The sequence below is a fragment of the Corvus cornix genome, chromosome 17 (genome assembly GCF_000738735.6).
Source record: "Corvus cornix cornix isolate S_Up_H32 chromosome 17, ASM73873v5, whole genome shotgun sequence".
NCBI lineage: Eukaryota > Metazoa > Chordata > Aves > Passeriformes > Corvidae > Corvus > Corvus cornix.
This window is the reverse complement of record NC_046346.1, coordinates 10,264,385-10,290,809: the sequence shown is the minus strand read 5'-3', so window position 1 is coordinate 10,290,809 and position 26,425 is coordinate 10,264,385. Positions and strand designations below refer to the sequence as shown.

The following is a 26,425-nucleotide window of genomic DNA, read 5'->3' as shown; positions in this document are numbered from 1 at the left end:
ATGGATGCGAGAGGGGACAGTGTCCCTGCTCCAGGCCCCCACTCTGGCTGGAAGTGGGATGAGGTGCTGCCAGCCGTGTCGCCTGGTCCCCCAGTCCCCACTGAGCTCTGCCAGGGGCAGTGGCACTGGGAGGTGACATCACTCCTCCCCAGCCCTCAGCGGCCGGGCTTTGAGTGGCTTTGAAGCGGAGCAGGTGTAAACAAGGTGGGGGCAGACTTTGAGCCCCATGGAACTGGCACTGCCATGCTGGGGTGAGGGCAAACCAGTTCGGGGTGGCTGCAGCCCAGCAAGGTCACCTTTGCCATGCTTCTCATGGGGGGGCTCCTGGGTCACCCTCTGTGTGCACACAGACGTGTATCCCTTCTGGGAAGGAGGAGGGTGGCCCATGAGATCTTGTCCCAGCCCTCCTCACTTTGGCATGGCTGGTGGTCTCCTGCCAGGGGCACACAGGGCTCAGCCAAGGGCTGGGCTCAGCAGGGCAGGCCATGGCTCCCAGCACAGCTCCCCACTGAGGACCCCTGGGCACAGTGTGACAGCACATAAGATGAGGTAAGACCTGCAAATGATATGATTTTGTCCCATTTATGTGTTGTCCCAGTAACCCAGCCACTTTTGGGGGTCCCGGGCCCACACATCCCTCTGTGCCTGGCTGTACCCCTGCCTTGCTGTGGGGGATGCCCCTGGGGGGGGGGATGGAGGCTTAGGGATGGACCTGAATTTGCCAATTTCCAGCTCTCCAGCCTGTAGTACACACAAGAAGTTAATCCCAGGCCACGCAGAACTGGCTGCTTACCTGGCTGGAGCGGTGCCTGGTGGAGGGAGGGACATGGGCACGGTTCCACACCTTGCAGGGCAAGCATCATTGCAAAAATATTTGCTGGAAAAAGTGCAGCTCCACCCCGAGGAAAACCGGGTCCGGGAGCAGAGCCCGATGCAGGTTTGCAGCCGGGTGACCAGGGGAATGAATGCGAGCGGCCGCACGGAGCCGAGCGCTGCCCAGCACCGCCAGCCAGCCCCGCCGGGCTCAGCCGGGAGCACGGGGCAGGGCGAGGCGCGGGGCTCTAGGGAACCTGTCCGCGGGGCAATCCCAGCACGGCGGGTCAGGGAGCCCTCTGTGCCTCAGGGGGCGGTCATGGGCTGCCGGAGGGTGCCCGGCCCCGTGCTGGCCCTGCTGCTGCTCCTGTGCCCTCCGCCCTCGCCAGCCTGCCCGGCCGCCTGCCGCTGCGCCCCGGGAGAGGCGGACTGCAGCGAGCGGGGCCTCCGCGAGGTGCCCTGGAGCCTCCCGACCAACACCAGCGCCCTGTGGCTCGGCTACAACTTCATCACCGTGCTGGGGCCGCGCTCCTTCCCTGCGCTGCCGGGGCTGCGGCTGCTCAGCCTGGCCCACAACCGCCTGGAGCTGATCCACGGCCAGGCGCTGCTGGGGCTCGGGGCGCTGCAGGAGCTGGACCTCAGCCACAACCTCCTCACGGTGCTGACCCCCGAGACCTTCCTGCCCCTCACCAGCCTGGCCACGCTCAACCTGGGCAGCAACAGGCTGGGGGAGCTGGAGCCTGGGGTGCTGGGCGCCTTGCCTCAGCTCCGAGCCCTTCTGCTGCAGGACAACCCCTGGGTGTGCAGCTGCGGCATCCTGCCCCTCTGGCGCTGGCTCAGCCACAACAGGGAGAAAGTGCGAGGTGAGTGCCCAGAGGGCTGTGTCCCTAAGCCCCTGCCCGCTCCACGCTGGCTGGTCACCCTGCCAGGGCTGAGGCAGGACCCAGCACCCTGGCTGTCAGCTGGATGAGGGCTTGGGTGGTCCGTGCCCTGGGGGTGAGGTTCCCCAGAACCTGTCCCCATCCCATCCCATCCCATCCCATCCCATCCCATCCCACTCAGGTGAGTCCTGAACCTCACAGTTCTCCTTCTTCGTATCCTGACACGGGTGATCTTGGTGACCCTGGCCCCTGACCTCCTGCCCTGGTGCCATCTGTCCCACACCGACCTGCCATCCCCCCTGTCCTTGGCACCTGCCTTTCCCAGCTGCCGTGTGTGCCCTCCAGCACGGCTTTTCTCTTCCAGAGAAGAGTTTGCTCCTGTGCAGAGTTCCGGAGCAGCTGAACAAGTATCCAATCATGGCCTTTGGGGATGAGTCCTTCAGGCAATGCCAGGGGACCTCGCTGTCCTCCCAGCAGTACATCACCTTCTTCATCATTGGACCCTTCTCCTTCATCGCCAGCATCTTCTTCTGCACCTTCATGGGGTCCCTCATAGTGTTCTACCACAGCCTGCGCCGGGAATCCCACTGCTGGAGGAGACCCCGCATCTGCAGGGTGCACTGAGGCAGCTCAGCCAGGCTCTGCCCTGGGCAGGCTGTGCTCCATCCTTGCCCGTCTCCAGGTGCCTGCACCCACCCGTTGTAAACACACCCCTGTGGACCATGAGAGGAAGTTCTGCTCCTGGAATCACTTTGGATTTTCTCAGAGTCCCCCAAGGTGGTGCCAAGCTGCCTCTGCCAGGGGGGAGCAGCCTCTGTATCAGCTCCCTGCAGGGCATGGGCTGACCACAGGTGCTCTCAGTGTTTTGGGAGGCCCCCCAAGGCCATCCTCAGATCTGCATATCCCCTTCCTGGGGGCATCCAGGTGATCCTTCTCCCCTTGTCCTGCCCCCTGTGCTGCCCAGGCCCCTCAGGGTGTATTTAGGATGCCCCAGATGCTTCACTGTGCCTTTAGGTGCAGCCTGGGAGCCCCTGTGTGCATCCCAGGACTCACCATATTCCTCTTGGTGCCTTTCAGGCTGCCCCAGGAGTCACCATTTACCTTTTGGTGTAGCCCAGGAGCCTCCCTGTGCCTCTGTTCCCAAAGGCTGGCCTCACTGGCCAGGCCCCACACTGGCCCCCAGGGGATGGGGAGCCCAGCAGTGGCAGGGGACTGTGTTCCCCAGGATGGAGGTGGGACAGGGCCAGCTGCCATGGTGCTGGTGTTGGGACAGTTCCAGACTGTCCCCATCCCCTCGCTGCAAGGCCTGTGCCCCACTCTGGCTGTCCCCTGGGTGTCCCAGAATGGGGATGCCCTTTCCCTCCCAGTCTCCCCTACAGCCCCTGGCCTTTCTCCCTGCTGGTTTCTCCATCCCTTCCTGTCCCTCCACTGTTTGCAGACCCTGCAGCAGGGCTGGGTGAGGCTCTGATTCACCACAGGGCTCCCTGCCAGCTTTGCCAGAAGGCAGAGACAGAAAGAGTCACACAGCTCTGGAATAAACCACTTCATGATCCAGTCTAGACTTTACTGAGCTCTTGCAAAAACTCGGTATTAATGTAACATTGACGTATAAAGTAGAATGGGTCCGATTTCTCAGCTGGAGCTAGATGAACTTGATGGAGCCACAGCAGTCGGTGGGACGACGCTCCCAGACCTCAGCTGCCGTGTGAGAACCCTGCCGCGGGGGCAGCCTGGGGCAGGGAGAAGGCAGTTCGTGCCGCTGGGGCTCGGTACCACGTTGCAGGTGGGTGTTCCATGTTGGCAGGAGACGGGATGTGATGCTGCCCGTGCCCGTGCAGTGCTGCTCATCCCCAGCCGGGCTGTGCCAGACGCTGCCCCGGTGCCCAGTCCCCGCCCCGCTGTCGGAGCCCCCAGAGAGGGCGCTCAGGGTGGGCGTGTGGGCTCGAGGGGAGGAAGGTGCGGGGAGGGACGGCGTCAGCCTGGCTCGTTCGGTTCCCTTCTCCCGAACTGGGATCTGCTTTCCACGTCTCCAGGTTCAGGCAGATGCAGCGCCGTGAGCTGGGGCTTCGGGGCTGCCGCGGGAGCTGCTGGCAAGCTTGGGCTGCAGGTGAGGGTGGCAGGGGAGCCGCCAGCGCTGGCCGTGGTGCCCCCACAGTGCAGACAGGCTGGGCGGCCGCTGCAGCACCGCAGCCAGCCGTGACCAGCCAGCAGCATCTCTCCTTGCATTGCTGGTGCTGAGGCAGTGTGGAGCTGGGGTAGAGGTCAGTGCAACCATCCAGAGCCATTTCCCGTGGAGAATTCCTGGCCAGGAGAGCTGCTGTGTGAGTGCTACATGCTGGCCGTGGCCAGGTCCTGGGGATGTCTTCTGTGCAGGAGAGGTGGGAGCCGGGATCTTGGCTGGTGGCGCTCCAGGGCTCCGGAGCACCGGGATTAGCACAGGGGCGAGGGCTGCAGGGCGGGAGCTCTCCTGCTGCAGCCGGACCACGGACAGGGACTGAGTCACAGCCACGGGCCGATGGGAGGGAAGGGAATTGGGTCCGTCCCCTGCAAGGAGCAGAGCACACATCTTCCAGCCGCTGCGGCAGACGTGAGGGTCACTCGGCACAGCAGGGACGTGTGCCCAACCTGCTGCACCAGGAGCTGGCTGCTCCAGCTGCTCAGGACCGTGGGCACATCGCTGGAGCCCTCCAGGTGGTGGGAGACACGGAGCACACGTCCGAGGGGCTGTGTGTGCTCAGAAGGCTGCAGCCTGCGAGGTTGAGCACGTGTTTGTGGTCTGGCACCAGCTCTTCCCTGCTACCGTGGGAGAGCAGGCACCGTGTGCCTTCCGCAGTCCTTTCCCCTTGCACGGAGCCAGTCAGTGGCAATTCTGATTATCGTGGCACTGTTTGGAAGCAATAATCTCTGTACAGTGAAGTCCAAACCTTGTCCTGGTCCTGCCGTGCTTGCTGGGGCACGAGCATGGCAGCAGGCCTAGGAAGGGAGGGAGATTTACAATGGAGTCACTGTGTATGGATGAAGGATGCTTTCCTCCCATCTCACCCGGAAGAACCCATCAGTGTCCCTTGAAAGGCAGTCCTGGCTGTGCCTTCCTACTGTGTTGGGCAAGGACTGATGGCCCTCGGGGAGAAGGTCACACCACAGTGCTGACTGAGGGGTCGGAGAGGTTGAGCTGGCCAGTGATGTCGGTGGGGTGATACTGCTGCAACACACAAATAGACAGACAAGGAGAAAGAAGTGTTAGGCAGCTCTGGCACTTGTCCCCGCGGCTACTCATATCCCATGCGTCCCTACAGGATATCTCTTGGGGGTGATGCAACGCCCCGAAAGCTGCTGCTGGCTGAGGTCCCCTTCCCAGTGCCATCCACGCTTGTGCAGAGGTCGTTGCAGACACTCTCCAAGCACCCTGGAGCTGGGCAGAGGGGACACCAGGAGCGTGGTGCAGCTTCTGCGGAGCGTGGCTGCCACGTCACCCGCTGAGCCAGGCCCTCTCTGCTCTGGGAGGGCTACAAAACAAAGCCTGTGACTCATCAGCCCAGCCCACGCCTGAACCTGTGTTTGGAGGGTCTGGCTGGGTTTTGGCACCTCTCTGGTGCCAGATCAAGCTGTGCTTTGAGGCCAGGGCATTTCACCTCCTTGCTTGAATGACCCTGCCGTGACTGTCCTTTCATGCAGGTGAGATGTGTGGTGCAGCTGACTCGTGATAAAGTGTGGCGTTGATTGCTAATGTGAAAATACAGCCTGTGTTGGGGATGTGGCCTGGATTTGGGGTTCGGAGCTCCTTGCGGATGGAGGGGGATTGGCATGGGAGAGACCATGGGAGAGCCCTCCCCTGCAGCAGTCCCATCAGCAAGTGGGGGGGAGAGCAGAAATTCCCATCAGTGGGCAAGAAAATAAAAGTCCTTCCTCCCCAGGCAGGAATTTACAGCTGGGCAGTTATTTCCTCCCTTCCTCCTTCCATTCTCCCTTCCTTTCCCAGCTCCTCTCCTAACTCCAAACCTGACCTGGAAGCCCTGTCCAGCCCTGCTGTGGGAGCAGGTGGTCCGGAGCATCTTGCGCTGCTCTCTGGGGTCCTGATCTGGTGCTGGGGCAGGAAAGGGTCCCTGTGGGTCTCACGTACTGCAGCACAGACCCTCTCCAGTGACATCTTCCCAGCCCTTGCACCGCCCTGCCCAGGAGGGCCCATGTTTTGAGGGGCTCCGGGGGGGCTCCTCGGTGACGGATTCACCCGCCCTGCTTTGGTCGATGGTGGCCGTGGCCTCCGCGGCGCTGCCGGCAGCTCTGGCACTGTGGCTACCCTGTGTGCTGCGCACCCTGCCTCCTGCCAGGCCAGGGCTGGGGTCCCCCGAGCCTTGCTTGGGGTCCTTGGGGCTGCCCTGCCCAGCCCAGCTTCGTGCTTCCCCAGGACCCCTGGGTGGGAGCTGCTGGGGCAGGGCCGGGAGCCAGCGTGCTCCCGCCTCTCCGGTGCCATGCTGGGGATGTGCTGACACCCAGGGAGCCTCTCACGGGGTCATTCTGCCACTCAGGGCACTGGCTAAGATTCCAATGGAGCCTCTGGGAATTCCTGGCCATGGCCTTGCTTTGCTAAGGGGCAACAGCTCGGCCATCACCCATCGGCACAGAGAGCAGCCGAGGCCATCCTGGTGTCACTCTGCCGCCCTTGGGGGGAGCTTTTTGTGGCTATTCATCAGCCCACCAAAAAACACCCCTCTCTCCCAAAATCGGGTGCAGCCACCCCCTCCTGGTGAAAAATTTGGGTTCCGGCTAAATGCAATGTTTCCGTGGCAGAGCTGCCGGGAGGTGCGTGCTCATGGGATGGGGCTTGACTCCCGCAGCAAGGAGGTGACTGGGAAAGGGGAGAGGCTGGTGACTCACTGGTGGAGGAGAAGGAGGAACTGGAGATACAAAAATGAATGGGTAGAAGAAAGGTCCTTTGGTAAACATCCTGCCTGATGCGAGGGGGGTGGAAGAAGCGGAGTGTGCCTGTGTGAGTGTGTGTGCCTTGGTGCACGTGTGGCTCCTGTGGTGGTGTAGCAGGGCAGGCTGGGGCCTTCTGGCCTCTCTGCACAGCTCTTGGGGTGGGAAACGCTAAAACAACCAAGCGAAATGGGCAATCTGGCCAGAAAAATTAAAATACAAGAGCATGGCTTTTGATTTGAAAGCATATCTCCTCCAATCACAGAGTTATCACAGGGTAACATTCTCATTTACTTTTTTTTTTTGTGTAAAGTTCATGCATGCAATTTTTAATACTAAAAATTAAAATTAAAATAAAAAAGGAAAAGGAAAAAAAGCAAGAAAACGGTCATATCAAAACTATGTTAAAGTAGGACTAATGCTAGAAGCACATATCAGTAATTTAGGGTAAATTATGTTACAGGGATGGTGCAATAATCCCCAAACCAAACATTATAAAGCCAAGAAATTAATCAATATTAACTGTAGAAGAGACTCAAACATGTTAAGGTATGGAAGTGAAGTGAAGGCACCAAAAACTTTAAATGACAACCAGGAAGAAAATATAGACAAGGACTTAATGTCTTTAAAAATGACTTCAACCTAACTGGGCTCATATGGTAGTCCCTGGCTGGTGGAAGATTTTCTGGAAGAATTTTGGTTTGTTGTTGTGTTGGTTTTTTTTCAATTAAAAATTAGGATTCCAGCTAAATGTGATCTTGCTGTAGAAAATACCAACTTCCCTTTAGGCAAAAAAAAAAAAAAGAAAAAAAAGAAAAAAAAAGTTGTCTTTGACCTACTTTTGGTTCTTTTGGGCCAAAAACTAGGCTCTTTCTCAGCCAAGAAGCGTTTGGCTTTGGGACAGCTGATCCTTCACTGAAAAGGTGACCTTTTCCAGGCAGCCCCTCGGTTCTCGCCCAGCTCTGGCACCATCCCCACGGCCGCGGGGCTCCAGCGCCGCCAGCGCCGGCCCTGGCGGGGCGGTGCCGTGGGACGTGTGTCAGCTGTGCCTGGGGCTGGCAGTGTGGCTCTGCGGGGGCTGGCGATGCGGGGGGCTAAGGGACCTGTGCACCTCGATACGTGTCTGTACGCAATGTGCCGGCTCGGAGGTGTCTGTGTGGTTTATGCATCTCACATGGCGTCTGTGGGGTTGCAGTATCGTGGGTGGCTGCGATGGATGGACACGTCAGCTCTGCCAGTGCTACTCGAGTTGCAGGAGCTGCCTATGGGGAACACATGCATCTCCTCCTGGGGCGGTGGGGATGATGTGCCGCGGAGAGGCTGTGCAGCTCGGGTGATGGTGGGCGCTAGGACGTTCAGAGTGGGGTGGAAGCTTCCCAGGGCTGTCTTGGCTCCATGGTGCCAGCCTGTCTCTCTGGCACTCCTGAGGGACCATTCTGCAGGGCTGCAGAGCAGAATCCATTTTTAAAACTCCCGACAACGGAAAGGAAAGAAGCAAGGCCACCAGGTCTGCGTCTTTCGCTCGCTAGCCAGGAGAGCCCGTGGGGCTGGGGTCAGCCTGGCCTTCCAGCCCCATGGGCTCTCCAGCCTTGCCCATCTAAGACCTGGTGTGGGCCCGCGGCTCTGCTGAGCATCATGAAACAGAGCACCTCGCTGCTTTCTCGTCTTTACAAGGACCCCAGGCAACGTGCCCCAGCATGCTATGGACTCGTGGGGCCTTCCAGCAGGAGGGCGTTGGGGTCTCTGAGCCAGGGCTGCTGCATGGAAGTGGAGGTCACCAAGCACAGGCTGTGACATGAGCTGGTGGCAGCACCCCGCTCCCGCTGGCTGCTCAGCCCGCAGAGCAGCCAGCAGGTCTGCCCAACATCACCACAAAGCTCGCTCCACCACGGACCTCCTGCAATAGCTGCTAGCCTTCAAGTTGGCCACGTTGTCTTGAATGTTCACCCCATTGGCCTGTTCTAGACCCAGCTAGCCCAGTCCCTGGGGAACGTGTCGTGGGACCCTGGCCATGGCACCCCATGGCAGGCAGAGTGCTGTGACCGGAGCAGCGAGGAATAACTGACCATGCAGCTGCCCCCAAAGTGGGGACCCTCTTCTGGCATGAGAGGGGTCATCTCCCTCCACAACTTGCCCATGAACAATGTACCGGTAAGAGCATGACCAGGACCCAAACATGGGGAGCCCTGTGTTGTGCTGGACCCCAGCGGGTGTGGGAAGGGGAGAGAACAGCTCCATTGCCCATCCATGGGACCTGTGGGGCAGGTGGGCCCTGGACCTAGTCAGGTCCGGGCTTTGGGGTGTTCCTGGCATGGGGCAGAGAGGGCTGTGGGCTGGTTGGTGTAGGATGGATGCCACACCATGGAGCAGGATCAGGACGAGGATGCTTCCCTGAAGAAGGAGCAATGTGGGAGGTACCGGGGTGCCACACACCAGCTGCCCCGTTTTTCCTGGGTTCTCCCCCTCTCCTCTGCCCACCGGTGGCACTGGTTCCCCCAGGTGCCCAGGGCTCCATCATGATTCTGCTCTCCCAGGACAGCACCCCTTGGTTTCCTACTCGTGGAGCGCGTCAAACACAACAGAACATGGGGGTCTACTCAAGGACACGCAGCTCTTTCTGCGAATTTTTCTCCCCTCTTTTTTCTGTGCATTCCACTTGTCCCTCCTCCTCCTCCTCACTCTTGCACCACCCCCTGCACCACCCACCCCATCTCTGCCTCCTCTGCCCCCGTCATGGCTCAGGCCACAAAGACACAACCTGTGACCTCCCTGCAGAGCTGCTCAGGGGGTGCAGCAGTGGGGAGAGGGGACCCCAGACATGGGGCATCACTGGGACACGGTGGCACCCAGGGAGCACAGAAGCAGCACAGGAGATGACAGGGATGCCCGTCTTCCCCATGGGGCACGGAGGATGGGTGGGAAGAGTGTGGGTGTCCCCCCCATGACTTCCAGGCTTCGAGGTGACAGTGAGAGGAGCACTTTGTGTGAGATGGTGGCAGTCAAGCCCGGCTGAGGGCTCAGCTGTCCCCAGGGCCACGTTCCAGGGGTGCTCCAGGAGCTTCTTGGTATGGAGCCTGCGCTGGTGTCAAAGGCAGCCTCCTGCATTCTCACACAGAGCCGTGGCCCCGAGACCCCTGCGATACCACATGCTGTCCCGAGGCGCCAAGCTGCGGCTGGGGACGGGCCACCCCCGCACGGGGGGCCACATCTCCCCCGCTGCCACCGTCCCCCCGTCCCCGAACCGCGCCTCGGGCAGCCTGGCGGGGACCTGCTCTGAGCAACCCCGGGCACAAACCCGCCGGTCGCCCCGGGGAGGGGATTTTGGCAAGCCCGTCGCGCCAGGAGGTCGGGCAGCAAAACGCAGCTGGCGCTGCCACACGAGACAACAGAGTAGCCACAGTGCAGAGTGTCATACAACAGACGGCGACATGCAGAGGGACACGGCTCAGTCCGACAGACCAACAGCCCAACCTGACGCTGAGGTGTCTGAAGCTCCAGCACGAGCAGACACATTTGCACATTTGGAAACAGCTGACTTTAGAGGCAGCAATTTGGAAATTTTCTCTGGTTATGTGAGAGCAGCGGAAAACACAAGTTTGAACCAAGGCTGGGTCTTTAACAACCTCCTCTTTGGAGCCTTTTCATCTCTTTTCTAGAGCTGCATTACTGCTGACGATAACCAGAGACAGCTGTCACTCCTGTGCGAGGACTATTCCGAATGCTAATTGTCACAAACAAAAATCACATGTAGAGAGTGTGACACGCATGGCTCTTGGTGAGGTGACACGGTGCCCAAATTAAATCGGGGTGATTGTTTTTAGGCATACAATGACAAACAGGTACAGGAACACTTAGGAACAGAAAAAAAAGAAAAAAAGATAAAGAAAAAATGTCATCATTTTCAAGAGGTCAGCACCGGTAAGGTGAGCGAAGCACAGAGAGGAACATCAGAAATCATCCAGGCAAAAAGAAAACAAAAAAACAAAACAAAAACTCGGTTGCATCTCCCAACTCATCACAGGACTCCAAGCCACCTCCTGCCTGCCCTCCAGGATCCCAGCATCCTTTCAGGTACACGGGATGACTGACTCACTGACTGACTGACTGACTGGTGACGAACATGAGCTATGCATGTACACTGGCAGCTTCGGGATGGGTGTGTGGCAGTCGATGGGATGGCAGAAGAGAGAAAGAGAGAGAAAGAGAGAGGGCAGAATTGTTCTTCTTCCTCTTACCGTATCCTTGGAGGACCTACGTCTCTTGAAGCTGGAGGCCAGGGTGGAGGTGATGGACCTAAAAGTGGCTTTCTTTTTAGGGTCAGGTTCTGCTCTACCACTTTTTCTATCCTAAAATGAATATGTATAAGTAATTAGATCTCTAGTGTGTTGTTGGAAACTCTAAATCTATTTGAATACTGCCCCGTGTCATGGCCTTCATTTAGGTGAGAAAGCTACTGGAGGTGTTCTGCCACTCCCAGTCCTCCAAGGGCCTCCGTGACCCACGGCTACGGCACAGCCACCACACTGCTACAGCTACGGGGGGCCGGCCTCGCGTCCGGAGCGCTGGGAACCCCTCTGGGAGGTAGCCCTGCTCTCCTGGTGTCTGCAGCCAGGCCGGCACAGCTGACCTCGCTTCCTGGGGATGCTCTGCCTGGCGCCCTGCCCCTCGCTTCCGCCGCTAGCCTGGCTGGACCGAGACGTGAGATGCTGCACCTACACTAAAAAAAAAAGTGCTCAGGGCCTTTTCTGAGGCTGAATCCTAGTGCCACAAGAGAGAGAGAGGACTGCATTGAAAGAGAAGTCATTGTATGAATATTCTGTAAAAAAAAAGTGTTCAAAAATTCAAATGATGCAGTTGTGCAAAGCCGAACGTGGTTGTTGGTGGTGGTTTGGTTTGTTTTCCAAAGTAAAACAGGCTAAAAAACAAAAAGGAAACTGGAAGAAAAAGAAAAGTAAAAAAAAAAAAAATACAAAGGAAAAGAAAGGGAGGAAGCAAAGCGTTAGTGCCATGATGTCGTCGGGTCGGGATGAACTCAAAGAGAAACAGAACTGAAAAATGTAGGCGTTGGAGTTAGCGAGTCGGACCTGGTTGGCGCAGGCTGGGAGCACCAGCCGCCATGGTGCGGGGGCCGCGGGCCGGGGGGCCCGGCCGCGCTCGGCGCCGGGCGCTGGCAACGAGTCCTCCCCAATTGCTTTCGTGCCAATGAGTGTGACCTTTCCGACGGGGGACGCAGTGACCAGGTCTGGCTCTGCTACCGCACGGGGGTAACCAAAATGTATCCCGCTGGTGCGTAGAGCATGCTCGGGGATACATTTGCTCCTCCTTCTCAGTTCTCTCTTTTGCGGACATGCACAAACGGAAAGGAAAGCAAGATGAATGGAATGAAATGTCTTTTTCTTCCATGGCATCTCAGGAAATAGCCATGGCAAAACTGTGATCCCAAAAACCATTATTTTTGTTTGTTTGTTTTAACAAATAAATCTTTCCACTTGCCTACCTTCTAGCAATGTACCAGATACTAGTGCTCTGACGTTTCCTCCTGTGGAAAAGTCTTACAATGTCAAACGGCTCTTTACCATGAGGCTGTTTACCCCCACAGGGCAGCATGCTTTGCTCACAGTCCCACAGACTCTGCCCAAGGACCCAGTGCAGTATTTTCTAGAAGGTTGGCAAGTGAAAAATGGCAGTGCGACTAGTGTGCTCTGTCCCAGCAGCCTTAACCCCCTCGGTGCTGCTGCTTTTTGGAAGCAAAGGAAAAAAAAAAGGAAAAAAAGGAAAAAAAAATTGAGAAATGGCTTTTCCGAGACTCTTTCCGGTGAACTGAACCCAGCGAGCTCAGGATACAGCAGCCCGGCCTCGTGCTCCCCTCGCTGCTCCACCCGGGCAGTCCCCCCGCAGCCCCAGCCAGCGCTGCTCCCCGGGGCCCCGGCCGGGCTCCTCGCGGGGTCCCCGAGCCTCCTTCTCTCTCTTTCCTGCGCTGGCTCTGCTCTGAGCAGCAGTGTCCTTTAGTCACCTAAAGGAGCTCTTGCTCTCTGAACGCCGCTGTGCTTCCCCAAGGGAAAAACCAGCCCGGGCAACTCAGACAGAGCCTCCAGCTGCCCTACACTGGGGTCAGGGGCACTGTGGGGCTCAGCCCCAAAAGCAGCAGGGCAAGGGAAGTGTGAGGCTGGTGCCCATGGCTCAGTGTCACTGCCAGGCACCTCTGACCCTCCTGGGCTTCCCTGCCTGAGCGGCACAGAGATGTTCCAGGAACGGGAGAAGCTTGGGAGAGCAACAGCCCCATGGAAGGAGCCCGAGGGAGCCTTGGCACTGACAGGGACCGGCACTGCTGGCTCCTGTGTGGGGGAATGTCCTTGTCTCCAAAGGACAAGAGCACGCACCACCTCTTTTGGGAGTCGGCCCTGGGTATGGCAAGGGCTGCCGCGCTGTTGGGGAGCAGGCAGGGAAGGGGAGGTGATGGAAACTATCCCTGGAGCGTTCCTCCACCTGAGCACCGGGCAGGGATCGTCAGTGGCAGCGGGCTGACCCTCCCATCTGCTGGTGAGCGCGGCCAGAGCCGGGCAGCAGGGCAGAACCTGCCAAGGAGCCGTGCTGGCACTCCTGCTCAGCCAGGGCAAGGTGTGGCTCCGGCACGTGGTCCCCAGCAGAGCGAAATCCCCATCCCGAGCTCCACTGGGGGCGTTTGAGCCAGGCCTCTGCCCTGTTTGAACTGTGCTGGGACAGACAGCATCGGCAGCTCCCGGGGACGAGGCGGGGACGAGGCAGGGACGAGGCAGGGACACTCCCCTACAGCTTAACAGGCACCCAGTAACGCCCAGCTGGAGCTGCTGGGGTGGGGTGGGGGACAGAGGGCCCCATGCTAATCCACAGCTCTGCATTCACTGCTTTGGTGAAGGAATGGAAAACGCACCTGGTGGAGATTTGCTCTAAAAACGGTTTGTCCTACCTGCAGGTTTTTCCTCCACACATTAACGGCCGCAAACGCCAGCTGCATCTGCTTCCTCCGCGCGTCCTTATGCCTTTTGTAAGCTATCTCTATGAATATTAAAAATATCCCGGCAACAATACCTCCAGCCACCAGCATAAACACACCTGAAATAAGCAGGAAAGTTACAGGGGGCAGTGGAAATTGCAACATGACCCCTCATTTCTTCTGCATCATGCTCAGCAACGGGAGCATCTGCCAACCCGGGGTCCCCCTGCCATCCCCCCGCAGTCCTGGAGGGCCGGGAGGGGAACACAGCCTGGGCACCTGAGGGATGTCGGTGCCAGCTCTGGGGGGGCACAGGGCACTGAGCTGCAGCAATGCTGGGAACAGGCACGGCAAGCCCCGGGGCAGACCCCATCCCCAGGACCACGGGGTCGTCTGCACCAGAACCCAGCCCTGGTGCTCCAGCGTGGCTCGTCAGGAAGCACAGCCATGCACAGAGCCCTGTGCTGTCCTCGGATGCCCACAGCCCCGGGGCTGATGGTTTTGGAGTGGTGTCTGAGGAGATGGAGCAAAACGCCCCCTTTCTCCACGCCTGTAACTCAGCCAGCAGTGCTGGTGAGAACGGGGTCCCATCCAACACCCCTCATCCCTCATCACTGCATGGTCTGGGTGTAGGATCGGCAGCACCACCTGAGCGCAGAGGGAGAGCCTGTCTGTGGGTTCTTACAGTCTTTGCAAGATGAAAACCCCTCTGCATCGATTATCCCTGTCCTGCCCCCGCCCAGGGCTCCTCAGGACTGGGGGCTGCCCCTCGCCTCCAGCCCCCTCCTGCAGCAGGGTTCACCTCGGGAGCACCCCGAGGTGCTGCTCCCCTCTCTGCATTGGTGACAGCTCTGATTGCTCCGTGACAGGCACAGCTTGGCCAGGGCAGAGGAAGGGGAGCAGTGCTCACGCCAGGGCAGCCGCACCGGGGAGAAGGGCACCCAGGGACGGTGGGGGAAGCTTTGTTTGGAACAAGGTGGGAACAGAGCCCACCTCAGCAGCCTCCCAGCACTAGGATAGCACAAACCCAGAAGCAGCAGAGATTTGGCCTGAGAGGAGAGCCCCGGAGAGGAGAATGTCTTGAGCAAAAGCGGGCTACCCAGCGAAGGGGGAGAAAGAGGTTTGCAGAACAAACCTGCCATATTTTCAAAGGTGAGTGTTGCTGGGGCATTGCTACGGGAATCACACTCTTGATACCTCACCCAAGTCTTGTCCAAATCCTCCATGAAGCCGTTCTCGTGGGACCTGGAAGCACAAGGAGACAGCACAAGGTAGTCACTGGGGACCAGCCACAGGCAGCAGGGGCACACACTCCTCCTCCTCCTCACACTCTGTGTGCCTTCGTGCCTTCCGTCCTAGGACTCTGCAGCCCACAAACACAGGAGCCACGGGTGTGCTGGCTGCGTGTGTGAGCACACCTGTGCACGTGTGGCCTTTGCAGAGTTGTGTGGGCTGGCTGCAGGGGCTGCCATGGCTCTCACACACACGCAGCGCTGTGAGCAGGCGCCCACAGCCCCCCAGTGCCAAAAGAGCCACGTGTAAGCCGTGAGGAGGGTGTGTTCCCCAGGAAGGATGGAGCTGGCAGTGCTCAGAGAGCTCTTGGAGAAGGCTGCAGGGAGTGGACATGAACCACATCTCCCAGTTCCCTCCTGCACAGTTCCTCCACCTGCCAGGGCCGCTTGGAGCTCAGGCAATGCTGGACCCCAGTCCCTTCTGGTGACCCCCAGCACCCTCGAGGTCAGGGCACTGCTGCTGGCAGCTCCCTGCCATGCACAGTGAGGGTTGGGGCACCCCAGCAGCTCAGTGTCCCAGCTCGGTGTCCCAGCTCGGTGTCCCAGCTCGGGAGCCGTGTCCTCACAGTGCCCGTTTCTGCCTGAACACCTCGTGGGGATGGGGTGGGCACAGAGCACACATCCCGCCCCAGAATCACTGCACTCTCCTTCCTCTTGCTCCTGGTACACCCTCACCACCTTCTTGGGCCACCTGTAGCCCTGGACTTCCCCATCCTCTCCCAGGAGGACACCAAGGACTCCTGTGGCCTCTTCAGGCTTGTCCCAAATCCCATCTGTCCTGCTGCCACCCATCCCCATGTTAAGACCATCCCACAGACGGGGTCCATGCCTCCCTACATCCCCTGGGTCCTGCCCGTCTTCCACATCCTGCCCATTCTCTCTCAGGCCTTTCACCTCTGCCTGGTAGTTCCTGACCACTTCTCTCCTAAAATGAATCCCCCATGTCTCCCTCCCTTCACTTGCTGCTTCCCAGCTGCCCGTTCCTCCATCATGACATTTCTCTGTCTGCAGCAGGTGTGGCATTTCCAAAGTAGTGCAAGGAAATCCCTTTTCACCCCTAATATCAGACTGGCTTGTGACACCCCACACAGCAGATCAGTGCTGGTGTAAAAGCCTGGGACCCAGAGCGGGGACCCTGTGCAACAGGAATAGCCAGCATTGGAAGAAAACCCCCTGGGTGACCGAGCCAGGGCAGTGCAGTGCTGTTGGACAGGCTGAGCCCTGAGGGAGCAGTGGGGAGATGGCAGCACCCACACCCTGCTCACAGAGACCTGTGCTGGACGGCCCCCGCTGCTCTCTGCCAGCTCTGCCTACACCCCTGGCTGACCATGGCTCTGCTCCCCGCCCTGCTCTGCCCTCCCTCCAGCTCCCTGCTGCTTCCCCAGCCCTGCGAGCCAGAGCTGAGGCTGTGGGTGCCCACCCCAGTCCCTCAATGTCCCCTTTGCCAGGAGGGAATGGAGCCCCCAGCGCCCCTGTCCCTGCGGAGGGGTCTGGAGGGTGGCTGGCAGTGCCTGGCACGAGGCTACTTGAGTGCCAACACACGCAGCACTCAGGGCAAGCCCCATGCCAAGAGCTGTGTACGGACTTGAGGATGGCCAGGGAGACGTTCTGCTTCCAGGGGCTGTCCTTGCGCATCCCGATCCCGAAGCCGGAGCGGAAGAAGAGCTCCCCCGTTGTCACCAGGTCACACTTCTGGGAGGCCTCGAACTCCAGCACCGCCGAGTCCCAGATGAAGGCGTGGAGCTTGCTGGACACAGAGAGGGGATGGACAGGTCAGGCCAGGCAGCCCAGCTGGTCTGCAGCCACCATGGGAGCAGCGAGGGTGCTCCCAGCCCTGATTTAAACCCTGAAGCCACCCAGCCTTGCACTGGAAGAAGAAAAGAGGCCAGAAAGGGAGGCCATGGCCAGGGCCAGGGCTCCCACTGTGCCATTCCCCATGCAGACTTTGTGCTGCCCACCCAGAGACCCAGGCAGATCCCACCTGGCCCCAGCTGGGAGGTCCCATCAAGCCACGCTTTGACCACAGCTCCCTCCAGCTTTACCCTGCTTGCTCCACCCAGCTGCAGCTCCCTGAAGCCCTTCCCAGCCTGGCCAGGCAATGTGCTGGCCCTACTCACTTGTCCCTCACTGCCTGGATGGCTTCGGCAGCGCTCTCGTAGTTGTGCTTCTCCATGTGCCTGTACATGGTGCTCAGCTCCACCTGCCGTCGGAAGTAGATGTCCACGGAGCTCTGCTTCACCGTGGCGTAGATGAACTTGTCCGAGGGGTTGCGCAGCTGAAAGGCAAGGGCAGGGCTCCTGTTGTTTCTGTCCTTCAGCAGCAAAACTTTCTCACCCTAAAGCTGCATTTCTTAATTTCCCATCTCCTTCGGGGACCAGTTCCCTGGAGAAGACCTTGATCTCCCCAGGGGATGCCACAGGGCAATGGACGCTCTGGGACCACGGTGCTGGGGCAGGGGATGCTATGGGACAGGGACAGGGTGGCACTGAGGGTGCAGGAGGCCTGTGGATGCCATGGGGCTGGCAGCGCCGTGGGCAGGGCACACAGCAGGGCGTGGGATGCTGTGGGTCAGCGCTGCTGCAGGGCACACTCCTGTGTGCCCAGGCGGGTGAGCTGTGGCTGTGTCCTTGCCAGAGCAGGAAATGGATTTGAGGCATGTGGGGAGTATTGACTGCACCGCAGGGACAATTTCGTTTGTTATAACTCATCCATAATGAATCGTTTCCTCGCTGGTTGGAGGAGGCTCTCCAGGAACTGGCAGGCAGTTTCACTGCAGACGGGCTATTTCTGGACAGGTTGTTTCCCTGCCGATCGCTGCCCGTGTCTGTCCCTTCCCACCCAGGGCAGGGGCTCAGACTGACCAGCACCAGCCCAGGCAGAGTTACCCGGGTCTGGCCCCCCAGCACAGATCACAGCCGTGGGAAATCAGGGTTCTGGGAACCACAAGCCATGTTCTGTGCCCCAGGGAAGGGGAAAGCAAGCGAGGGGTCATTACCCGGGGGTCGTTAATGCCTGTGATCCTCTCCTCAGGTCGGTCTAACACCAGGAAGGCTGCCAGGTTGGCAGTGTATGAAGCCACGATGATCATAGCAAAGCCAGCCCACACCATGCCGAGGATACGGGCAGAGAAACTCCGGGGAGCACCTGTGGGGGGAGAGGAGAGATCAGAGCGGCACCGCGAAGGCTTGGCTTGGTTGCCAAAGCCGTGTCAGTGCACAGGAGCCTGACGGCAGCTGCAGATGTGCACCATCCACCTGCTGTGCCAGCAGCTGTGCAGGGAGCTTCCGCACTGCCCGAACCAAAAAAGCCTCCAGCTCCTCCCAGGGCACGCTGTGTCCCACCTGAGAGGGTGAGTGACCCTGGGCAGGGGATCCAGCCCAAGCCTCCCTGCCCTGTTTCCCACCACCGGTGCTGGGGATGGCAGGACCCAAATGTGACAACTGCCACAAATGTGCCACCCTCAGCATCACCAAACCTCCTGCCAGCCTGCTCCAAGGAGGGCTCAGGGAATGAGGTCCCACAGGGACCATGTGAGGGGGGGGCTGTGGAGGAGGGCAGGGGCTCCGCCCCAGCCCGCCCAGCCCAGAGCCAGGGCTGCAGGGCAGAGCAGTCCTGCTGTGACTGGGACTCACCTTCTCCAATGCCGGAGTTCAGCAGGACTCCCCAGGAGAACCACATGGCTGAGGAGAGAGTCAGGGCATCTTCCTCCTCCTCCTCACTGTTTACTTTGAACCGGCCAAATGGGCTGGAAAACAAGACCAAGAACCCTTCTCATTCCCCTTACCCTGATTCCCAGGACTCCCCACTGTGCCCTACATGTCCTGGTGCAGCCTTGTGTCACTCATTCCCACAGATGATGCCTGTGTCCCAAGCAGCTCCTCCCTGTTCTGTCCCACTGCCTGGCACATCCCTTGTGCCATCTGCAGCCCTGTCTGGCTCACACTGGTCCCAGTCCCATCACACTCTCCCCAGACCAGAAAGATCATCTGACCCTGGCCAGCTCAAGTCTCCCCCACTGCAGCACAGAGGGCTCCCTGCAGATCAGCCACCAAAGCCTCTGGGCACGGGGCTGAGGCAGGGACAGGTTACCTTGCCCTCAGAGGAGCTGCCACAGCGCCAAGGGAGGCCGAGAGGAAATTCTCTCAGAGCCCAGAGGCTGACAGTCCCCTTGGCCAGGTATCTGTACAGCACCTGGCCTGACCAGGGGCTGGGTACTCCACACATCCATATCCCTTAGCTTAGGCAGCCAGAGGGGCCAGGAGCCTCAGCCCAGGCCTGGTGGGGCAGAGAAGGTGGGTTAAGTCCCTGTGAGAGCCCCCAAAGGGCTGCAGGGCTGTGCCTGGGCAAGGGACCCAGGGGACAGTTCCCAGGAGCACCTCCCTGTCCCCCCCAGACCTGGGGTGGCCCAAAGTGCACTCACCTGAATCGGTCTAAGAGGTACAACATCACTGCCACCACGTGCACAGACAGCCCCACCAGCAGCCAGAGCGTGCTCTGGAAGGGCTGCATGAACGAGTCCAGGGTGCTGCGGGGGATTTCCTGCACACAGGAGAGAGGGGAACAGCGCTGGCACCCACCACACCTGCACCCTGCCTGCCTGGAGGGACCCACAGGGGCCTGCCCTGCCCCGAGCTCCTGCTGCTCGGCTGCACAGGAGGGGTCAGGGTGGTGCAGATGAGACCCAGCATTAAAACCAGCAGCCTGGAGCCTGGGATTGGCAGGGGCTGCACTGGGGGAACTGGGCATGGTGCAACCTGGGGAATAGGGGCACCTCCCGTGTTCTACAGAACATCCCAGCCAGACCATACCTTCTTCACAAGGATGGTGAGGCCCTGGTACTTGAAGGGCTTGGAGAACTCAATGTACTGAGCCCGCTCGTTGTTGATGGTGAGGGGAGCCACAATCATGTCTGCCTGGCCGCTCAGCAGCTCCCCCATCATCCCGTTCCACTCCTTCTTGTTGCTGTTGTTCACCTGCCAGGAAGCCCAGGCAGGGTGAGAGCCCTGCCCTGACACACATCCCCCACCAGCCAGGACCCCGCACTGCCCTTCCACCCCACCCAGCTCTGCAGAAAGTTCCTACACACGATACAGGCAAAGAAAGATCCCAGGCTGCCAAAACTCACCCGCTCTTGAGTACCAAATTTACCATCAGCCACCAGGTGAACCTCATAGGTGAAGTTCATCACCCCTGCCAGGCGGATGAGCAGGTCGATGCAGAAGCCGTAGCAGCACAGTGCCACGGTGGGACGGCCTGGGGAGGGACAGAACGGGGATGAGTGGGGGCAGCCCTTGGCCAGGGACCCCACCCAGGATCTGTGCCTGTCCCCAGCGAGAGCAGCCCCCCCATGGCTCTGCTTTATATGGGATGTAACCATGTTATCCCTCAGGGCCATCTGCCTGACCACCCTCTCTCACTGCCTCCATCACCTGAGGGTGTGGCAAGCTGGGGACAAAGGGATCGCATTCCTTTGCTGTGTCCCAGTGAGGTGGGCTGAGAGTGGGTGCTCCCCACCCCCTGCAGGGCACGGAAGGGGCTCAGGGCATGTGCTGGAGGAGTCCTGACACGAACCCAGCAGGCTGAACACAGCCCAGGACACAGCTCTGGGGGGTTGTGCACAGGAAGGTGTGACGAGCCAAGGGGATGCCCTTCAGGTGGATTTGGGCAAGCCTGGCATTGCTGAGCAGCTCCCACCCCACAGCAGGTGCTCGCTCCTGATCCTGACACAGGTTTCTGTAACAGTTTGAAACTGGTGCTGTGTCAGTGCAGCACGTGCTAACGTGCCTCGGGGCCCTTGCTGCTGCTGGAGATCAAGGCAGAGAGAACGGGAACATGTCAGCAGACAGAAACCTGGGATGCAATACCCCAAAACAGCCCTGGAGCCCATCCAGGAGAGAGACAGTGGGAAAGAATCTTTTGGGCTCAAACCCCTGGATGCCAGTGCCCAGTTCCTGCACAGCACTGCTGTGAGGCTGAGCCGATGGGGGGTGCCTGGGGGCTGGCAGTGCTGTCACCTCTCTGCGCCTCGTCCTCTGCACCTCCTGTGTGACTGAGCACCCTCCCTGGGACCCCTTCTTGCTGTGGGAGCCCCCACCAGACTGAGTTACCTGGGATGGTCTCATTGGGTCCAGTGCAGAACACCTTTTTGACAGGATCTCCATTGATAGTGAATTCCTCCCTGCACGTCCCATCTGCCTGAGTGGGCTTCACATACACAAAGGGCTCTTGGTGGATGGTCACAATCTGTGAGGTGAAGCACAAACATCCTCGTCTCTGTTTCCCTCCAGAGCTACACTCCCGTGGTGGAAGCTGGGCTGCCCTCCCCAGAAACGGTGAACACCTTGTCCCTCCACCCTTTCCGTGCTGTTTTCTCTCATATCCACTTCCCACCTGTCTCTTTCCAAGCCCAAGGATGCCTGCCACCCTCTCTAGATTGACTCCAGCTGAAAGTTGTACTCTGAACACCCTCCAGTACCTCTCCCAGCCTTGCAAATGCTGCTGCTAGCTGCAGAGCAGCCGTGGAGGTGGGAGGCAGATAAAGTCACTGCCCGGCATGCAGAGGGCTGAGGAGCCCTGCCCCTAATGCCATTTGCTCTTACCTTCAGCTTGGTTGACATCTGATAGCCCTGAGGTTTCTCAGTCTCCCCCCCTGGCCAGATGATCTTCCTGTCGTTGGTCAGGACCTGCGATGGAGCCCGGAGGAAGCAGATGGACATGAGGCCAGGGCGGACACCCCCGTGCCCGACCCCTCCTGCCCAGCCCAGGCCTGCACGTACATTGCTGCCGTTGTAAATCCCAACCTGGACCAGCTTCCGATTCTGCAGGTTCATGATGCTGTAGTTGGCAAATTTCCTGTCCCCGTCCTCATTGAACTCCACCCGCCCGGTGACACCCTCTGAGTACTTGGAGGACATCAACACCCTACGGAGAGAAACACAGCGGGGACAACCTAGAAAACCTGCTGTGGCCATTGAGACACCTCCCAAGGCATCAGAAGGGCAAATGCTCCCCCTCAGTTACCTGCCATAAGCTCACTACCCTGCAGAAGTCCAGACAAGGCTACCTATGGTCTGTTCACAGCCCTGTGGTCATCCCCTCCTGGTGGATGGAATCAGTTTCCCAAGTGTTCACTACCATACCTGCTGTCATTGCCCCTTGTTTTCCACCAGATCAGTCCCATTCCCTTCTGGAATGATCTGTCCCACAGCACCCAAGGCCACTTTCCTCTGGGTGTCCCTAGGGAGGTGTGTCCATGCTACAGCTTCTGGTGCTGTGCCTGGCACCTGCCCTTCCCAGCCTGGGTAGTGCCCCAGGAACACACAAACACCACCCAGGGGAGAAGCAGCCCCCAAACCCTGGAAACATGACAGTGGAGACACACAAGGATTGCCCAAGACACTTGTGAAGAGCAGCTTTGACTTCTCATGCCGAAGACTCACTGCAGGGGATGCCAGAAATGCCTCTAAAACAATCTCCAGGCTTTGCAGGCCTCATGCTCAACAGAACCCAGGACTGCACGGAGTGGCTGCTGCACCAAGGCCCAGCCCCTGTGGCCCCAGCACCCACAGGGATGCAGGGACTGGGGTCTGGAAGTGCATGCAGGACCTGCTGACCCCCTGTCCTGGCAGCAGGACCCCACAGGCACATGCTCCCATCTGTGACACCCCAGCCTCCACATCCACAGCACCAGGGTTTGCTACAGCTGACAGCAACCTGTCCCATGCATGGACATCTCCTGCCACCAAGCCCTGCTGGCAGCGCTGGGCCCATGCCACAGCCCTTGGAATGTTCAGCAGGAAACACGTCCGCAGCACCAAGATAAAATGGGACAGAAATGTCCCCCTACCTTGATTTGGCAGACACCCCCCTCTCTCCCACTTCTGCCCATGGAATTAAGATCCAGACTGGAGGAGACCAAGGTCCCCAATCTTTTCCCCCTAGAATCATTCCCTGCCCACACATCCCAGCTGTCTAAGCATTGCCCAGGGTAGCATGGGTTGACACGGACTGAATTGGTGCCTGGCACCAGGATGATGCATAAACAGCCTGGAAAAACTGGGTGCCGTCTCCTGAGCCCATTCCTGGGAGAGTTTTCTAGGAGAGATGTAGCTCTCACATCCAAATCATGCAGGAGAGCCCAGGCAGCCCTGTGCCTCGTGCCCCAAAGCTTTAGTGACAGACACCTTGAACAAAGCCACCATGTCCTCCTGCACTTTTTCCACATGCTCCCACCTTTTCCAGCTCTCCCCCAGCAGGTCCTCTGCTCCCTCCAGCAGGGCCCTTTCCCCAATACCTCTTAAAAAGGGGTCCTGTCTTCCAGATGTTGGTGTTGCCCACGCAGCCCCGCGGTGGGTCTGTGATATTCTCCTTCTCAAACAAGTCGTGCACGGCCTGGGCCACCACGGCGACAGCGTCACTGATGTGGGCAGACTCGTTCTTGCCGTTGATGAGCTGCAGACCGATCACTCCTGCCGCGGGCAGAGGGGGAGGCAGGTCAGCATTCCCGGGATCACCGGCTGCTCCAGCGCTACTGCCGTGCCCAGCGCTTGGGGACAGCGGGCACACGGCTGCGGGGCTGAGGATCCCTTGGATGCAGTGGGGAGTTGCCTGAGCTTCAGGCAGGAGCAGGCAGGGGCAGCGGGGCTGGGCTGGCTCTGTCCTGCTGGGCACAGCTCCGTGTACCACGGACACCCTGAGCTCCATCCCCACGGCCCAAGCCCTCCCCCAGGTGACAGGCAGCTTGCAAAGTGCCACGGATTCGGGGCGTGGCAGCGTGGCCAAGGCTGTGTCCCCATGCAGGCAACGGGAGCGGAGAGCAGAGTGTGGGACCCTCCGTTCGGGACCACCACGGCACCGCGTTCCCCCAGCCCCAGGGGTCCCGGGGAGGGCAGGGGCCGCTCGCCCCGGCCCCACCAGGCTGCTCCGAGCCTGGCTGCAGCGGGACGGAGCTCGGGAGGTGCCTACCATCGGGGGCGTAGCGCAGGGCATTGCCCGAGATCTCCCGCTCCCCCACCAGCCACACGTAGCCGGAGCCCGTCATGTTGAGCATGGCTGCTGATCTGTACACCGTGGCCGCGTCATCCTCGCTGCAACGACACGAACGGAACGGCAATGTGGCTCCAGCTGCCAGGTGGCCCCGTTTCCACATCCCACGGGTGTGGCAGCGCCGGGGAACACACAGCCCCGGGTGTCTCTGCTTGCTGGTTCTCCTGGGTAGTGGCTAAATCCTTGATGCAATGAGAACCTTCCCCTCAGTTTCAGCTGATCCCTCAGCTCCCAGCGCTGCTGAGCACCTGCTCATCTGCACATCGTGCTGTAGGCACGGGGCCATGAGGCTCCCCTCCTTCCCAGCTGGGCCAGGGCACACGGTCAGTAACCACGGCCGCTCCTGCAGGACAGCCGGACACATCAACCACGCTCGGGATGGTCACTGCCTGGCCAGCAGCACGTCCAGCACAGCTCAGCACCCTCCACCTGCCCGGGACAGGGGCTGTGTGTGGGGTTTCTCTCAGGCTCCTTGGAGGGATGTCAAACCCCAAATCCACACTGACTCCAGCGCTGGGCAGCGTCGGGAGAGAGGAAATCAGAGCAGGGAGGGGACGGGACAGCACGGCCTCACCTGGCAGAGAGGATGATGACCCTGGCCTCCAGCTCCTTCGCCTCCAGCAGCAGCGATGTCACATTTTTGGTTCCAGGGTCAAACTGAAGCACTTTCTCAGCCTGCGATTAGTATGAGCAAAGCTGGTTAGTGAGGGAGCCCCAGGACTGGTGGTGAGAGCCATGCTATCTAGAAAAGGGTCAAGAGAATTCATTAAACTGCACAAAAGTCTGCTAAATAAGGTTGGTTATAGTTATTTTTTTTCTTTTTCTTTCCTTTCTTTCTTTTCTTTCTTTCCTTCCTTCCTTTCTCTTTTAAGATTTTGACTTTTTGGTTGTTTTATTTTTTTAAATTTTTTTTTTTTTTTTTGCACTGTGCATGCAAACTGAAGTCAATCAAGACCCAAAAAGAGGCGTGCATTGTACAGGAAAGAGAAAAAGGCTTTGAAATGCAATTGAAAACTCAAACGAGTGTTGTTTTTCAAAAACATGGGAAATGAAAAAAACATATTGCACAGGGTTAACCTTTGGGAATCAAAGTGAGCAACTTACACCAAGGAACCGTTTCCTTTGGGGAGGAAAGGGGGTTGGTTCAACTTTTCAAAAAAAAAAAAAAAAGAACTTGCAAGTTAATTACTGGTTCACATGCATGTTTCAAAAAGAAATCCTTCCAGGGTCAGCTGGCTAAGTTTCCATTCTCAAGTCCAAACCAAACTATCTCAACATAAAAACGTGCTACCAAGAAACATAGTCATGGATTTTTTTTTCTTTCTTTTCTTTTCTTTTTTTCTCTTTCTCTTTTTTTTTTCTTTTTTTTTTTATTTTTCTGTTGGCTGTGGCTATTTTTCATTTGCTAGTTAGGTTGGTGGGCGGCGTGCATTTCCATGCATATATACCTTGGGTCCTCGCTTGTTGTCATAGGAAAGTTGGTCGAGGTTTTCATAGTTCCTTTTTTTACTCTGATGAATAATGTGCACAGAGAAAATATGTAGACACAGAAGAATATTATAAACAGTTGAAAATGACGTGTAGTAAAGCAATCCAACATCCACCTCCTCCTCCACTGTTTGCTAAAGGGTCTCTATAACGCTGGAGCTCGCAAAAACCACTATCAGGAGAGATTGTGCCTCAGCTCTCACGGGAGCGTCACGGAGCAATCTGAGAGCAAAGCCTGAGTGTCACAGCTGGTGCGATGCAGTTGCATTTTCCCTTGCGGGACTGGGGAATTCTTCAGCAAGGAATTTTTATCTTAAGCTCAGAAACAATCTAAGGGCCTAAGTGGTGGGGTTTCCATGGAATTACTGTGGAAGTAAAGGACAAAATGTTGTGTACGGAAAGTGCTGGATAAAGGCAAACTGTTACAGTTAAGAGTATTAGCATTACCAGCGTCACTATCAGCATCACAGTCCTGTCCACCCTCAGAGAGTTCACACAAAGTGCGGTGTCTCAGCTGAACCTCTCACCCCCTGAACGGAGGGAGCAGCTTTCTGAGCTCCGTTGACATCCAAAAGAGAAAGATAAAGTTCTCTACGTCCCGTGCTGGCTCAAAGCGTGGCGATATGAAGCAATGGTGAACATGGGATGACATTGCAGCTTTTACCTGGTCCCTGGCGAGGGCCCAGGGCACCTCACGGCTCCGCAGCACACGGGTGGCCCTGGGAGGTGCAGCTACCCGAGACCAGGGTGCCCCTAACCTGGCCCTAAGTGTGGCTAGCAGGGCTCACTGCTTGGTGGTCTCCACGCTGCTGACTGGAGCATCCCACTGGGGCTTGGGGTGTGCACTGACCCCGGAGAGAACAGACGAGCAGAGACCCTGCTCCTCCCCTGCTCTGCTGCCTCAGCCACGTGTGCTGCTTGGCCCCAGAGGAGCCCGGGGCAGGGCACCCACTGCTGGGGGTTTCCTCTGGTGCAGAGCCCTGACCCTGCAGCAGCGTGCACAGAGCCCCGGGATC

At 58.6% G+C, this 26,425-nt stretch overlaps 2 protein-coding genes across 18 annotated transcripts in view; one reads left to right on the top strand and one right to left on the bottom strand.

Moving 5' to 3' along the window:
* The first annotated feature begins 922 nt into the window (after positions 1-922).
* LRRC26 (leucine rich repeat containing 26) lies at positions 923-3,253 on the top strand. Its single transcript, XM_019284979.2, has 2 exons — positions 923-1,676; positions 2,059-3,253. The coding sequence occupies exons 1-2, from the start codon at positions 932-934 to the stop codon at positions 2,316-2,318; spliced, it is 1,005 nt and encodes a 334-aa protein (XP_019140524.2). The 5' UTR covers positions 923-931; the 3' UTR covers positions 2,319-3,253.
* Positions 3,238-26,425, bottom strand: part of GRIN1 (glutamate ionotropic receptor NMDA type subunit 1) — a 38,249-nt gene continuing 15,061 nt past the window's right edge. The window contains exons 4-22 of one of the 17 annotated variants that reach the window (XR_005603265.1): positions 25,370-25,432; positions 24,496-24,596; positions 23,841-23,962; positions 23,170-23,344; positions 21,653-21,797; positions 21,476-21,559; positions 20,984-21,119; positions 20,002-20,129; positions 19,685-19,849; positions 19,297-19,415; positions 18,509-18,621; positions 17,872-18,020; positions 16,994-17,151; positions 16,462-16,623; positions 14,720-14,829; positions 13,558-13,703; positions 10,847-10,957; positions 7,451-8,055; positions 4,831-4,896 (exon numbers count right to left, since the gene is read on the bottom strand). Coding sequence is in view for 16 of the 17 variants with exons in the window: in XM_039561828.1 (XP_039417762.1) it covers positions 4,828-4,896; positions 11,696-11,947; positions 13,558-13,703; positions 14,720-14,829; positions 16,462-16,623; positions 16,994-17,151; positions 17,872-18,020; positions 18,509-18,621; positions 19,297-19,415; positions 19,685-19,849; positions 20,002-20,129; positions 20,984-21,119; positions 21,476-21,559; positions 21,653-21,797; positions 23,170-23,344; positions 23,841-23,962; positions 24,496-24,596; positions 25,370-25,432 (2,397 nt within the window). In the remaining variant the exon portion in view is untranslated. The other 16 variants (XM_039561828.1, XM_039561829.1, XM_039561834.1 and 13 more) reach the window with 16 other exon arrangements.

Coding starts and splice junctions, on each gene's coding strand:
- LRRC26 (XM_019284979.2), top strand. CDS start 932: ATGCAGGTTTGCAGCCGGGTGACCAGGGGAATGAATGCGAGCGGCCGC. Junction 1,677..2,058: donor CAACAGGGAGAAAGTGCGAG/GTGAGTGCCCAG, acceptor TTTCTCTTCCAG/AGAAGAGTTTGCTCCTGTGC.